This window comes from Melanotaenia boesemani, chromosome 11 (assembly GCF_017639745.1).
Source record: "Melanotaenia boesemani isolate fMelBoe1 chromosome 11, fMelBoe1.pri, whole genome shotgun sequence".
NCBI classification, from domain to species: Eukaryota; Metazoa; Chordata; class Actinopteri; order Atheriniformes; family Melanotaeniidae; genus Melanotaenia; species Melanotaenia boesemani.
This window is the reverse complement of record NC_055692.1, coordinates 19,189,617-19,205,913: the sequence shown is the minus strand read 5'-3', so window position 1 is coordinate 19,205,913 and position 16,297 is coordinate 19,189,617. Positions and strand designations below refer to the sequence as shown.

At 39.4% G+C, this 16,297-nt stretch overlaps 1 protein-coding gene across 9 annotated transcripts in view; it reads left to right on the top strand.

Moving 5' to 3' along the window:
- Positions 1-16,297, top strand: part of sgsm1a (small G protein signaling modulator 1a) — a 30,805-nt gene that overhangs the window by 7,977 nt on the left and 6,531 nt on the right. The window contains exons 3-20 of one of the 9 annotated variants that reach the window (XM_042000017.1): positions 292-367; positions 7,872-8,034; positions 8,307-8,459; positions 8,550-8,617; positions 9,295-9,440; positions 9,816-9,953; positions 10,316-10,440; positions 10,993-11,060; positions 11,197-11,360; positions 11,735-11,870; positions 11,959-12,102; positions 12,615-12,744; positions 13,144-13,208; positions 13,302-13,447; positions 13,966-14,094; positions 14,174-14,350; positions 14,751-14,822; positions 14,984-16,213. In XM_042000017.1, coding sequence (XP_041855951.1) covers positions 292-367; positions 7,872-8,034; positions 8,307-8,459; positions 8,550-8,617; positions 9,295-9,440; positions 9,816-9,953; positions 10,316-10,440; positions 10,993-11,060; positions 11,197-11,360; positions 11,735-11,870; positions 11,959-12,102; positions 12,615-12,744; positions 13,144-13,208; positions 13,302-13,447; positions 13,966-14,094; positions 14,174-14,350; positions 14,751-14,822; positions 14,984-16,213 — 3,330 coding nt within the window. Of the gene's footprint in view, positions 1-291; positions 368-7,871; positions 8,035-8,306; positions 8,460-8,549; positions 8,618-9,294; positions 9,441-9,815; positions 9,954-10,315; positions 10,441-10,992; positions 11,061-11,181; positions 11,361-11,734; positions 11,871-11,958; positions 12,103-12,614; positions 12,745-13,143; positions 13,209-13,301; positions 13,448-13,965; positions 14,095-14,173; positions 14,351-14,750; positions 14,823-14,983; positions 16,214-16,297 lie in introns of all 9 variants that reach the window. The other 8 variants (XM_042000018.1, XM_042000020.1, XM_042000016.1 and 5 more) reach the window with 8 other exon arrangements.

Below are 16,297 nucleotides of genomic sequence, written 5' to 3'. Positions count from 1 at the left end.
CTCACCCAACAACTAAATATGCAGTCTTTCATTCTCATAGATTTCCCTCCCCGTAACATCAAAAGCCTGTTTTTTTTTGTTTTTGTTTTTTTTTTACTTAGCTGTGCCCTCATTTTATATATTTTTACTTCTTTGATTGTTTTTTACACAGCAGTGCATTTGATTAATGAATTCACTTAATTATACTTTTATCACTTAGTCAAATTCCTGCCAACAAGCCAATTACAGACCGTTTGTGAGTTGTGGAATATTAATGAATGAGTCATCCAGAGTCTGCTTTGTCATTGACAGGTAAAGCAGATTATGGAGGAAGCTGTCACCAGGAAATTTGTTCATGAAGACAGCAGTCATATTGTCTCTTTTTGTGGTGAGTAAACATTCAACTTTTGATGATTTTTAACCTTTACAATGAACATTTCTGCAAAATTGAAAAGGCTTAATGTTCAGGTTCCTGAAAAATCTAGCAAAGGGGTGAAGCCCTTTTTTCTGAAATTTACCTCCTAATCTGAACATACTCACATGGTCATACCATACTTTCTCCAAATAAAGGCTGAGGCCTCTAGCAACTTCAGCTGCTTAGGATAACATATTATTGCTACTAGTATGATCGGCTATATTTATCTACAATGCCTCATTTTAAAACAAAATCTGTCGCAATACACATAAATATAAAATTGTATACTGGATATTAGATAGAAATAGAAATAGATAGAAAGGGACATTTGTCATGGACAGTGTAGCAGGGCTTCCATCCCAGTACAATACACCATACCTACTCAACATAAACAGACAGGTATCACCAGCAGGCCTTGTGGATGACTGCTACTCAATAATCAGAATGTAGGTAATTCTACAGGAATAAAACCAAGTAAGCCGAAATAAAAGCACTAAAATAGTATTAAAAACTATACACTAATTCCTAAAATCAAATCCATAAAATCTTTGAATATTAAACTTGCAGTGTAGCAGAGTGCCTGATTCTCACTGCCATCATGCAATATAGATTTCAGAAAGGTGTGTATGTGATCTGTAACCATCCTAAGGTTGGTGGTCTGTGTCAAAGTAGCATTCACTTGAATCCCAGAAGCCAAGGTTTTCCAGTTGAGCTTTACACAGACCATCACAAAACATTTACTCTTGTGCTCTGCAACTACTGCATCCTGTCTCCACCTCTTCTGAGTGCACATGCACCTGGCTACCCATGTGATGTAAAAGAAAATGTGATTCATCAGAAGAGACTAACCTCTCGCTCCATTGCTATACTGGCATAGAAGGCATTATAGGAAGATGCATTAGAACAGATGTTCTGAAGGGTCTGCAGCTACATAGCATGATACACAGCATGCTTAGATGCCCTGTGTGCTCTGACACCTTTATGTCCTGGCCAGCATCAATGTTTTCTGTGCCACAGTAGCTTTTCTGTGAGATTAGACCACATAGGCCAACCTTTGATCTCCACAGGAATCACTGAGCCTTAGCTGCCCATGACCTTGTCACCAGTTCACAAGTTGTCTTTCCATAGGTCACTGTATACCAGTAACACTACGGCAGAACTCCTGTTTTGGAGATGTTGTACTCCATTACATTAGCTCTTTTCAAATTTACCTAGATACTTAAATTGGCTATTTTCCTACTTGCAACATACTGTCTTCAACAACTGCCTAATCATTTGCTCCCACTCTTTGATAGGTAACACTGTCATGATTTCACCTGTTAGTGGCTTTAATCCCATCTCTGTGTAGGAAGGCAGATGAGCAAAACACAATTCTAGTGGTAACTTTTTATGTTAAACCCACATCATTACTTCTTTATGTTGTCTCAAATGCTTTCCTACACACCTCTCACAGTTTCATGATAAATCCATTCCAAGACTGAAAGGTTACTCAGAAATCCATCTTAACAAAATACATTGTTTTTGTCCAAGTTTAATGGGTTAAATAATACAGTGAAGACTGGGATATAACTTTAAAAAAATTAAGGTTTTACTATTAAGAAAAACACTGCAAATATGAACATAGTGTGGTGAACCCTCTGCAGACCTCACCAGGCATGCTTTGTACCCACAGCTTCTTAGGTGAAGTATTTAAGCTCATGCACTAAAGATGGGCACAGGCGATGTCGTGAGCTGGACAGGACAACCTCCAAATAGTCACTAGTCTGAGTGGAGCAGGGGTGATTAAACTTTTGAGGCTTCCTTTTGCAAACAAAAATAACCATTTTTAACCAGAAGAGATAAGAGTGAAGTTGCTGGTCCATTAAATAAATTTCCAAGTAAAAATAATCTATTTTCAAAGATTCTGCTGCATTTGTTAGAAAAAAAACCAACTGGAGATTTTAGCTGCTACAATAATATCTGATACAAATGTAATATTTTAAGGTTACTAATTTACCAAATAAGAATACTCTAGCCTCCCAGTGAGAAATCACAGTATGATTACTTTGCAAAACACCCTGCTCACATTAAGACACTTACACTTACACCAAAGCTGCAATCAGGAATCAGATATATTTGCATTTATTTGTGTGAATTAAAACAAAAAAACTCATCTCGCACCAAACTGGCTCACAGCAAAGAGAAAGATGTCCAAACAAAGTGTGTGTTCAAGGTACATGATGAGACTCTTGGGAAGGCATTAAAATGTGAGCTAGTATTTTCATGACGTAAACAAGTGAAGAGCAGCAAACCTTCCCTTTACATAAACTCTGCCTAACATGTAGAGAAATAATGCAAAGAAATGAGAGGTTGTCATGGTTCCACTTTAATATGTGCATAGAGACGCACCAGTGAAAATATAGAGAAACTTTCAGGTCTATTTTTCTGTCTGCTCATATTTGCTGTGAAAATGCAGTTGTACACTTGCATTAGACTTAGTTGGTGTGGCAGAGGGTGATTTCTATTTCAATGTCAGAGTGAGAAAAACAAGCAAAACACTGTCTAAAAGTCTGTTCACTAACTCAATAATAATTTAAAGCAAAGTATTAAGAAGGCAATTGAAAGTGTAAGGGAGCCATCAAGACTAAAATAAATATAAAGTTGGGTTTGGGGTCTTGTTTGGGTCATTACATAAGATCCCCGCACAGTGACGCCCAAGTTTAGCTTGTTTTGATGTTGGTGTGTGAAGAAGATTTTATTGCATGGCTTGAAACCCTGTTAAACCAGCATTACTTAAGTATGTTTAATGTCCTTTCCATAATCAACTAAGCCCAAATCTCTTTTTTGTAGTTTTATTTCACTCTTCAACGGTGATGAAAATAATTTGTCACAGAGCACTGGTTTTCATTACAGTACAACTGAAAGTCCTCTTGTACTCATGTTGGTGTGAAAGCATTATTAGAAATTATATGTTTCCATTAGTGCTTTCATGTTAATGTGTTATCACATTTCTTTGCTTTGGGGTGATGACATTATCTATTGGTTTAATAGTGTATCTTTCCTCTACTATAGTTATGCACCCCAGTGGACACTACAGTTCAGGATGACTCTCTCCTTTTGATGTTCTGTTGTGGACCAGCTTCCTCCTCTTTTTGATTCTTCCTGTGATCCTTCTAGCAGCTTGTTGTGTACATTTTTAGTGGAGATCTGACGAGAGATGAGAGTGAGTAGAGAATTGGGAATGGAGCTCAGTTAGCTCACTTGGGAGCAGTGATGCCACAGATTACTTGAAAAAGTAATCTGACCACTGATTACTGATTACTTCTTTAAAAAGTAATCTAGTTACTTTACTGATTACTAAGGTTTAGAAGTAACTAAGTTAGATTACTAGTTACTTTATTAGTTAAAACCCCCCAAACAAAAAAATGACAATCGATTTTTTTTTCGCATATACTTTACTGAAAGTGCATTAGTTACGAATGGTGACTTTACAATGTTTTGCAACTTGTAACTTTTAATTGTTTTTCACCTTCTATGAACATAGTCAGTCTCTTATTAACTTTGTAAATCATTCAGTGCTTCTTCCCTACCATCATATACATTAATTCAAATGAATAACAATAAAATAAAGCAACATCTCTCGTTAAGCATAAGACAAATCTGCATTATGTTTTACTTTTACACATGAGAAAATAATGAAATAGTAACGGACTTATTAAAAAAAAAAAAATCAATTCGGTTTGGAATAGGTTCTGATGAGGAAAGTGGAGAGGCGGACCTCCCATCATGCACCAGGGTAATAAGTTTCTATATCATATTTTTTTCTAAAGTCATGTGCAGTGAATGATTTGTGTTTGTCGATTTAAAAAAGGTCAAGTTTCAGCGAAGAAAGGTAGCTGCATGCTTACGAGTACATAAAATTTCTGTACCACCGTTAATGAGAAGGTGTGTTGAGTTAGATAAATACACTTTCGTCCACGGCGCTTGATTTCAAATCATATGTGAAAGGAGTGGGGAGTGCCGAAGTAACGCAGGACGAATATGAAGAGTAACGGTAATTTGATTACATTGTAGGACATCCTAACGCGTTAGATTATATTTTGTTAAAATATGTAGTCAGAGGCATCTCTGCTTGGGAGCCATTAACCTCGACCATCAAGGCTACTTTGATGAGCTTTCTAGGATGAATCTGAGCTAAATGTTCTCTAGAAAAAATGTGCCAAAGCAGCACTGTTTATTAGGCCAAGAAGTAATAAAAAGTAGCAGAAAAAGACTCTGCATTTTCTTACTTTACTGATAAATACTTATTTAACACAGTCCCCATTTCCCTGTAATGTTGTGTGTTAAATGTTTACCATATCAATGACAAAGGGTCCAAAGGGGACTCTTAACTTGCCAATTTTGCTTACTTGATAACAATGAGAAAACTGTGCCAATGATGGACTGGTAGCCTGTCCAGAGTGTACCCTGCCTTTCACCTGATAGTAGCTGGGATGGGCTGCAGCCCCCCCTCACAACCCTGAATTAGATTAAGCGAGTGTAGAAAATGGATGGATGGATGAATGAGCAAATGTGGATCATTTCATGCAATTGCTTCCATTAGCTCTGTTCAGTAACTGCAGAAGTCTATTTTTTGCTGCTCCTTATATAAATGTAAAAAATCTGTTTTAAATGTTGTATTTTCCTGATTATAATCAGGAAAGTGCAGCTTGTCTTTAAACCTTTTGTATGTATAAGGTATGAAACATGCATGCAGTACCTAGTATGGTAATGTTAAAATAAAGTTATAAATTTAACTTAAATTGCTTGATGATTAACACAACTTTACTTTTGCTGAATGTTAAAGGAAGTATACTATATCTACAATGGGATAAACATCCAGGCCAATCTTTTTTTTTTGTGGTTCATTCTTGTGAGAAATTTGACAAAGAGGAAACCAACTTAAATCTAACTTTTTACATTTATCATTCATAATTAGCTTCTAAACTAGACAGAACTCAGACAGCACATCCTCTACCAGGGCCAAATCTAAACTATTATGGCCTTAAAATTTAATGGATTCTATTTTTGGAAATTTTTTAAAAATGTTTCCCTTGTAACTTATGTATAATGCTCAGTGATGAACAGATAAATGGTCCTGGTAACCTCGACCTTGCCTCTGTCCCTAGCTAAAAAACTACTGAGAATCCAGCATTGACTCATCGCCACAGTCCCGTAACCACAGGGTGCTGAGGATAGAGTGTGATGACCAGAAGAGCTGGTCTTTTTGTGTTGTAGAGAACCACAGCATGGCTGAAATGCCAAAGGTGATGACAAGATGCTTCAGATGCTACAGATTCTGGAAACTGACTCACCTTTCACCTGCTGATAACTCTGGATGCCCTGATTTGTTTTAATCTCATCCAAATTAACTAATCATCAATTCATATTAAAATTCTTAGTAGAATATGAGAGTGCAGAATTTTAGATTTTGAACATCATTTAACACTAGAAATGTTTCTTCACTGGATCTTTTCAGTGAATAGTTTTGTATTAAAAAACAGGACTTTTTAGCCCCACTATGAGCTGGCAGCTTGTTCTGGGCCCCATGTCAGCTGGACAAAACTCCAAGACCCCTGTGACCCTGAACAGGATAAAGTAGGTAAAGAAAATGGATGGATATGTGTGCGTGTGTGTGTGTGTGTATTACCCAGGCTGTCACACACATACACATCCTGCCCTCTCTACCCCGCCTCCTGCATTCATTGTCATCCGGAAAACTCACCTGTATGGTGCTCTTTTTGAATCACACAGGGTTTATACTTTCTTAGATATTGTGTTTGCGATTTCATCTTCTATATAATCAGCTTTAGATAATATATATATATATATATATATATGTATGTATATGTATATATATATATATATATATATATATATGTATATATATATATGTATATATATATATGTATGTATATATATATATGTATGTATGTATATATGTATATATATAGACTAGGTGTTGTCTTAAGTCTTTTAGGGAGTGTTTATAATAAGATCTTGTTTTGTTGTCTTGGTTGAGTGAGGTGTTGGTTAGCTGCATGACTCCAACAACAGTCTCTTGTTCTCTCAGTTGCCACAGATACAGGATGATTAGAGACACTTTACAGCATTAGTTGTTTTCACCAGGTGGGACTCTTGCAATGGTTGATCCCACGCACATGATGCACATGTTCTTTATAGCACAATTACTGCTTTTTTGAAGATAATGGCTTCATTTCACACTGAATTTTGGCAAAAAAAAAGTTACATCCATAACATGATAGGTGTCATACTGATGTCTTTGTGTATAGAGTTACCACTGATACCTTTGGTCATTTTGCTGCTGTTGGGGAGACTGTGACACTGAATTTTCTTCATAGCCTGGTAGACAGAGAGAAGCTTTAAAGAGGTGGCAAGGTTTGTGACTTTCATTCTTTGCACTTTTGCCATCTAAGCCTGCATTCAAGAGATGATTTTAGAGCAAAGGGCACGAACTATGTTCAAGACCTTTTAATGCGCTGCTTTGCTCTGACATTTACCTTCTTGCTCTTTTAACAATGTGAGACTTGAAACTAAGAAATATAAGATGGGAGGGGGAAGAAAAGAAATGTTGAGAGAAGAGGACTTTTATGGGCCATGTTGAGGGAAAGAAAAGGTTTGTGTGTGGTTTTGTTGGTGCAACAACGGTAGAAAGCGAAACATCATTATACTCACGAGTCGTCGCCGCCCCTCCCCTCAGCTCATTTCTCCCAGAGCTCAATCGCTCCATCAACAGGGGTTACCATGGCAACCACAGCCTTTCCCCTGACCCTATGTGAGTAGAGCCACGGGATTAGTCCTGACAGAATTCAAATGTCAACACAGCTCCAGGCACTGCCACGTAGTCTTGAGAGGAGAGTGGGGTGTCTGGTCTTCGCCACAGTCAAGTAAAGTGTGTCAACATGCCAACAACTGGTGTATCCAGTGCTGCATATTGGCTGAAATGCAAAAGATTAAGTAAAAGTGTGGATGAACTAAATTTAACATAAAGCTTCCTATGTGAAGAGTGGTTTGATGTTTGTATCTGAAAGATGTCTCATGCTGTTTTTCACATTGTACAACAAAGAAGCAAAGATGCAGTTACCAGAAATTAGAGGTAATGAAACGCTCTCTAATCTGTCATGTTATGCACAGATGCATTGTTTATTTTTATATATTCAAGTCTACCAGCAAAGCAGCTCTGATAATTAGTGGATTATCCTGGTGGAATAATTGAAATTCAGTTCAACTCGGCTTAAATCTGACACAGCATTCTTATGAATTCTGGCACTTCTTGTGCAGCAAAAACTATTTTTTTGCTGCTCATAGTGTTTGTTTATGTTTTGTTTGTTTTTTAATTCTATTAAACTAAACCTGATTAAAAAGTGGGATTTCTTTTTTTTGTTGTTTTTTTATTACCTTTTTTTAGATTTAACCAAACATGTTTATGTCCTCACAGCTGCAGTGGAGGCATGTGTTCTACATGGCCTAAAACGGCGAGCAGCTGGTTTTCTGCGTAGCAACAAGATAGCAGCACTGTTCATGAAGGTGGGGAAAAGCTTCCCCCCAGCTGAAGAGCTGTGCAGGAAGGCCCAGGAGCTTGAACAGATCATTGAGACAAAGTAAGAGATGCATACATCACAGCCTTCAAAGACTTCAAAGCACGTATCAAAGCCTATCTGGTTGTCCCAACAATGAAAGCAAATGGCTGGTTGTCTGAATAGATGTTTCTATTTTGGTTTTTTCATGGAAAAGCTTTTAAATAATTCATGTTTAGCTTTTTGGAGTTATGAATTGCTGATGATGTTAGCTGTTTGCAGATGTTGTTTGTAGAATTTTAAAAACATATACCTGTATATTTTTATTTATTTATTTTTTACATTGGTTTCTACAGGCGAAGTCAAAGTTTGCAAAGTCAGGACAGCCTTCGCAAGATGCCCCGACTCCCCAGTCTCAACCCACAAGGAGTCAAGAACCTGTGGATCCGGACCGCTCTGTTTGAGAAAGTACTGGACAAGATTGTCCTCTTCTTGGTGGAAAACAGCAGGTGTGTTGACAGGACAAAAATAATTTTACTCAGCTTTCTCACATGGTTACTGTACTACCTCAAAGGTCCCCTGTCTTATTTGTCTTTCAGTAAATACTACGAAAAAGAAGCTATATTGATGGACCCTGTAGATGGACCTATCCTTGCATCATTGTTAGGTAATTATATGTAAAACTGTAAGTATTCATGTGATTAACTGTTATATCATACCATGTGCTGAAAGGAGGTTTCTGTTAAAATAAAAGATCATTGTCTGCAGGCATGAAGAGCCAAAGAAGCACATTTTGGTATCTTATTATTTCTTTTTAATCCTTTGGATCCTCATTCATCCAGTCAAGAGTAAAATTGTGTGTTTCTTAAAAACAGATCAAACTTTTCATTTTGATTTAATGTCTGCTAAAAGTAAGTTTGCAGACCAGGTTATTTTTTATTTCTAATCTTGACTAGAACAAAAGGTTGACTGACAGAAACTTGCTGACAAGCAGTGGAAGTTGTTTGCAACACGGACGTGACTCTAACTCATTTTCCAGCAGTGAACGATGACAGTTGTTTTCACTGAACTGAAGTTGGAGGCTCTCTTGATGAGCACTGCTGCCAGCCTGAGCAAGCAACACTGTCAATCTGCTTGGAAGAGATCACAACCTATAACCCTAAACTGTCCTCACATTTTTTATGTTTAATAGCACATAAGAGGATAGATCATCTGAAGCCTCTTAATGGACGTCTCTTAATACAAATCATACTTTTTTCCATTCTTCTGTTTGTTTTTAATGTTGTAGATTATCTGAGGCTGATTGCTTTGGCACTGTCTAACTGTACTGCTGTCTTGCAACAGTTGGGCCTTGTGCTTTGGAGTACACAAAAATGAAGACGGCTGATCACTTCTGGACAGACCCATCTGCTGATGAGTTGGTGCAAAGACATCGCATCCATAGTGGCCACTGCCGGCAGGATTCTCCCACCAAGAGGCCCGCACTGTGTGTGAGTGTGAATTCTGACAAAACCATGAAAAGCTAGTCTCAATGTCTTTTATTTGCTGACATGCACCAGTAGACATTTACTTCTGAGATGCATTAAGTGAAGTGTAGTGTGTCTTGGCAGAAAGAACAGAGTGTGTCTTAGACCTTCACACTTGTTCAGTTGTCATGCTGTTAATGAGTCAGGACAACTCAGCCTATCATACACACCACAATACTCTTTACGGTTTTGTGCTACTGTGCTTCACTTTTGCACATTCCCAGCAACACTAGGCGGGTCTGTGGCATCTGGAACAAATGCACTGGCTTCGGTGCCCATGATCGGCCGAGTGTTAGTCCTCAGTTTGTTATCTGATTTGACAGCATTTGTGTCTTGCAGATCCAGAAGCGGCACTCCAGCAGCAGCATGGATGAACGCCCCTCCCCCTCGCCATCAGCTCGTGAATATGTGGAGTCCCTGCATCAGAACAACAGGGCCACACTGCTGTTCGGCAAAAACAATGTGCTGGTACAACCGGTAACTGTCTGCCTTCTCTTCAGCATTTTAAGAGTCTACTTAAGGAAAACGGCAAAACACGTTAGATCCACAAATCAGGATCTAGGATGATGTTGTCATCCTATAGACCTCAAAATGACTATCATATAGTTTAATTGCATTTTCTTTTAAACCAACAGGACTATTTGTTTAAACATCTGTATGCTTTCTACATACTTTACATTGATTTAAAATCTTTTTTTCACACACAAACCATTGTGACAAATGAAAAAACATCAGATCTTGAACTCCAGCATCAGTAGTTTTAGTTTCAGGTTTGTACTTACTGAAATATTGTCACTTTCTGCTTTTAATAACATGATTCATATTACCGGTTGTTTCAGAGGGATGACATGGAGGCAATCCCAGGTTACCTCTCTCTGCACCAGACTGCTGACATCATGACACTGAAATGGACACCGAATCAACTCATGAATGGCTCAGTTGGAGACTTGGACTATGAACGCAGGTGAGGAAAAATTACCTACACACACGAATGGATTATATGCCTAAAAGGCATGTATTTGAATACCATCAATAACAAACATATAATGTGCCTCCAAAAAGACACATGAGCACTGTTTTGCTTTCTTTCTTCTTCACTGTGTCATTTCAGTAACACTCGGATGTTACTGAATAATGCAGAGTGTTTGTCTGACGCTTAGGGGCTCAGTGTGCTGAATAAATGCTGCTGATCTGATGAGGCCTATTTTAGCACACCAGCAGCCAGCAGATGGTTTATTGACTGAGACACAGTCAGACATCTTTCAAACTAGCAAACCATGTTATGTTGTAGACCCTGTGCATGGTTTGGTTCACTGCATAAAATCTGTTTAGCATTAGACAACCATTCCTGTTTGTTTTGTGTATGCTGTTCACCACGTTTTCCTGAACTTTTTACTCTGATTATGTGTAAATGATCTCAGTGGATTAAATATTTGCTGTTAGTTTTTTCCTGGTGTGTCAAGAATTGACTAGACTGTAGCATCACTCACTACTTATTGCATGCATTGTTTTTCAGTGTATACTGGGACTATGCTATGACAATCCGTTTAGAGGAGATAGTTTATTTGCACTGTCATCAACAAGGTATGAACCTTAATTTTATACCACAATTAACTTTTTTTGCATTATATTGCCCTGTTTTTAAATACTGCAGTTAGACCAGATATCCAACAAAACCTAATTATAAATTGAGATCACCTCTCAGAAATGTCTGTTGTAGTGGACAGTGGTGGGACGGTTGTGCTGGTCAGTCAGGATGGGATCCAGCGCCCTCCACTTCGCTTCCCCAGAGGGGGCCATTTGCTCCAGTTCCTCTCCTGCCTGGAAAATGGCTTGCTTCCTCATGGCCAACTGGACCCTCCACTCTGGTCCCAAAGGGGAAAGGTCAGCACATCTTTTGAAGTCACAATACTTCTTTTCTTCCAAAAAACATCAATTAAATGCTTAACCAGCTTTATCTGATCAAGACATCAATAATAAAGACATTTGGATTTGGAAATGGATCCATTTGCCTTATTGTTGTACTGTGCAGAGTGAGACCAATGAATGCTCCCTCTCACGCTACCACACAGTAAGATCTACTTAAATGAATAGATGCTTTTGTGAGACCACAAACAGCTTTGTACCTCCAAAGAAATGGAATAATGAAAACTACCCACACATGTTCGAACACAGTTAACAGGCCTGCTCACACAAACATCTCCACACAGTGGGAACTTAACTGGACTCCTATTGTATTGTATTTTTTCCATTTTCAGGGAAAGGTGTTTCCTAAACTGAGGAAAAGAGTATCTGCAGGATCTGGATCCTCAGATTCGGTCTCAGACAAGGAGGAGGATGAGGCCACTGACTATGTCTTCCGCATCATCTTCCCAAACAGCCAATCAGAGTTTGGTGGGTTTCACTCTTGAGGAGCGATGTGACAGGCGGCCTCTCCAGATTGATGCAATATGATGAAAATGTTGCTCGTTGTTTGTTACAGTGACTCTAACACACCCTCCCCATCTGTATCCCTCCCCCTCCCTTCAACTGAGTGGGCAGGCTTCCTCCAAAACAGGAATCCTAGTTGTACCCAAGAGGTCCTTCAGCTGTCATGAAGAATCCCCCTCATTCACAGGAAGCAGCTGTAACACTGTCATACCTTGGCTCGTCTATCCATCTGTCAACTTGCCTTGCTTTAATTCCTTACATCTAATATCCTCCTGTCCTGACCTTTATTCGAGTTTATTGATGGGCTACATTATTAAATCCACATAGCCTCACACCTTTCTAACTGCATCATGACACTGTGAACCTTTAAAAACCTTCTAACTGCACTGAGACAGCATGATCGATCAAATCTGGCTGATGAATCAAGAAAAGCTCAGTTTTTCCGCCGATCTCTTTAATCATTCAATAACTACAGTGACTTCTTGCTTTCAAATTGTTTATTAATTCCAAAAAACATGAGTGTTTTTGTTCATGTGCTCTATTTTTGCTTTTACAGGAATCAAGTGCAAACAAATTATACTTTGAAGTGGTCACAGCCGATTAGCATTCTTCTGCTTATGCAAAATTTATTTACAGATGTTTTTCTTGAAAGTCTGAGTGGCATACCACTTTAAAGTGATAACCAGGATGTGCGTTCTTTGCTCACAGTGACTCCTCCAGATTTGATGGATCAAGGAGCCACAATGTGGCACCCCACTCTCAGAAAGTCATCGTGTTCCTCCTGCTCTCAGGGCAGCTTTTCTGATGGGTCGACACACAAAGGTTGCAACCATGAGAGGTGAGAAACACATTGCAAGCAAAACACTGTACAGCTGAAGGCTGCAAAGACACTTATTCACCTGGCATCATCAACAATGCAGAGGGAATTACAGATGAAAGAAAAATAGAGGAACTGAGCAACCACCCAGAGGATAACTATGTGACATTTAGCTAGCCAGAATGAAGATGTGTTAGGTGAATAAGGTGATAAGAATGGCAGGGAAAAAAAATAAAAAACAAACTGCTGAGCTAATTTGCTCTGTATGGCAGCTCAATAATTTATCACTTAATTAAAGGTCAGCCTCAGCCCTCTATTAAGCCTGACGTGATATTATTTGCATGAAGGGAGCGGGATAGTTGTGTAAAGACAGTGTTTCATTGACACAAATAATATAATCTGTGCTGTATCATTCTGCAGAACTCCTCTGAAGCTGCTGTGCGACAACATGAAATATCAGATAATCTCCAGAGCATTTTATGGCTGTATGTTTACGAAATATTATCTATCCACAAAAACGATAGAAATTTGTTATATGCTGTTCTATAATGAACCCCTTTTATTGCACCATCAATCAGGGCTGGCGTACTGCCGTCACCTGTCCACTGTGCGTACTCACCTCTCTGCTCTGGTCAATCACACCATCGTGGCGCCCAATGTGCCCTGTGACGCAAACCAAGGGCTCACAGCTGACGTGTGGCAGACATTCCTCCAGGACTGCACAGTAAGCATCACAAGCTTCATATTTACCGCTGACAGAATGCTGTCCGCACATTTGCATGCATGCACACACACTGGCAGCATATCTCTTTCGCTCTGTCAGTCTTCTGTCTCATCCATATTTATCCTCTCTTAATCATGTGAGTCTCACAACTGTGTCCATGAAGCGTGACTAATGGCCCTGTGAAGCTCACGTGAAGTCAACATCCACAGTGTATTAGGATATTAATCATATTAATGGATGGCTAATGAGAGTTTGACTAGAAAATAAAATTTGTTAATTTACAAAAACAACTTTTTTCATGCTTGGAAAACTAAATAGATTAATGAATCTACTGTAAATAAATCTTTACGTTTCAGGGCAAAAACACCCAGCACACACCAGATAAATATCTGCCACTACCATCAGTTATAGTTATTCTGTTTACCATTTAATCAATTCCAATGTATAGCCAATATTTCTGTTTAACCTTACCAAAAGGCAACCTCTTAATTCATCAAAGGGATATCTTGCCTCTTCAGGCGTACAAGGAGAAGGAGCTGCTCCGTTTGGTCTACTTCGGTGGTGTGGACCCTTCACTGCGTAAAGAGGTGTGGCCTTTCCTGCTGGGTCATTACACGTTTGGGATGTCCGAGGCAGAGAGAAAGGAGGTTTGTTGTTTCCACTATTTTCTTTAAAGGCATTTTTCTCCTGAACCATTGACCCATGAGTTTTTATACTTTTCCACAGGTGGACGAGCAAATCCGTGTGTGCTACCAGCAGACTATGAGCGAGTGGCTTGGCTGTGAGGAGATCGTCCGCCAGCGAGAAAAGGAGCAACACGCTGCAGCCCTGGCAAAGTGCTCTTCTGGGGCGAGTATCGACAGTCAGAGGATGATCCATCATGATTCCACTGTGAGCAATGAGGTAAAGCAGTTGCACATACACAAAGACTAACCACCCTGAAATGTTTACTCACAATGGACTCTGAATCTAAAAGGGATATGCAAGCAGATACTTTAATGTGTGTGGCAGAAAAGCTACAGTACACAGTACAAGACAAGATATTTTTGGGGCTGAAAGTAGTGGAAGGATTAAAAACATTGGACATGGTTGTTGTTAGGAATCCAGAATAAACACCTGATGCATCATCTTTTCTTTGCCAAGATAATTTGAGGTTAATTTCACAAGTTTTACATATTTGGAGCTTTATCTGTGCCAAGAACCAACTGGACCATTTTCTTTCCTGCAGACACAAGGAAAAATTACATTTTATACTAATTAAAATAATTGTGTATTTTTGCCTTGAATGACTGTTATTCTTCAGTCGCAGTCCTCCCCAAGCTCAGATAGACAGAGCCTTGTTCGCCTACAGAGTGATTCCAGCAGCAGCACACAGGTAACCAATCACCTTATTAAAACATGCAAAACAACTAAATATGAAATCTGTAAGAGTTTTCAATATGCTGATTACTTTTTGCCACATTACTAAATGTACAACTCAAGTATTGCTCATCATCTTAACATTTTGACCCACTGCTGCATTCTCTGTCCTGCTAGTTCTTCACATCCTTGCATCCCTTCCCCTGGAGTAGTCTGCTTCCCTTTGGCTTGTTCTTTCAGGTGTTTGAGTCTGTGGAGGAAGTGGACCAGATTGAGGTAGAGATTAAGAACGAAGAGGCCAAACAGGTGCCCAAGATACCAAATGGAGCTCTGCATAATGAGACAAGCTCTCCTGACTCTGGACATCCCTCTTCTCGAAACTTCTCCATCACCTCCGGCTTGTCAGACGGCTCCTTCAGCACGGAGGACAGCTCTGCACCTGATGCAAACCAGAAACCTGCAGCTGTGCCTCAGGCATCACAGAGCTCTGTCAAAGCTGCTGAGGCAGAGAGTGAAGCTGTGACAGAGAGAATAGACATCCAGGTGACAGGTGAACAGAGGAACAAAGGGGAGGAAGAGGAGGCACTTGATCAGACTAAAGCTGCAGGAAATACCATGACTGTGGTGATAGATGACAACACAGACAAAGAAAAGATAAGCTTGATGCCTGAAGCACAAGAAAATATGGAGTCAGAGACTATCAAAACACAGGGAACCAATTCTGAAGATAAAAATCTGGATGCAGAAATGAAAGTAATTAAGCCTTCAGAGTCATTGGAATCAGGAAAAGACGTGTCTGAAAAGAAAACTATGAGAGTAACAGCAGCTGCCATACAATCCAAAGGAGAACACATAGAAGAAAGTCTTTTAAACAAAGTCACTGGTAATACTGAAGAAACTTCCACGCTTGAAGAAACAAAGATGAAAAAGATTCAGGAAATAGATGAATCAAAGACAAGTACAGAGGTTTCACAGTCACAAGGGAGAGAAAAAATATTCACCAGCCCAGGGGCTCCGGAAGTGGGAAAGAATCTTTTTCTCTCCACAGACACTGGAGTTTCTGGAGCAGGAGGAGCCTATTGTGCCTCTAAGAAAGACGAAGCTCAGGTCATGACTGAGTCTGATGAGTCTCCCTCAGCCATAGAGATGGAGGAAATCCCCAAAGCCAAAGTTTCCATGGTGCCTTGGAGCAGGAAGGGACACTGTGAAACCTCGTCCTCCTCTGAGGACTCAGCCCCTCACGTGGATGTCAGGCAGAAGGAGGGAAAGGTCAGTCCGGAAGGCACTGAGTCCAACCTGTCAGAGCCTGAGATGGAGAGTCTTTACCCTCCATTTGAATCTATGACCACATCTAAAAACACAAAAAAAGAAGTGGCCTCTGGAGAATCGGCTGGAAGCACTTATTCTGTACGCAAGCAGGTTTTAATAGATCAAATTAATTTGTGGCAATGGTTCTCAAACTGGGTCAGGCCCCCGTGAGGAGGAGAATAT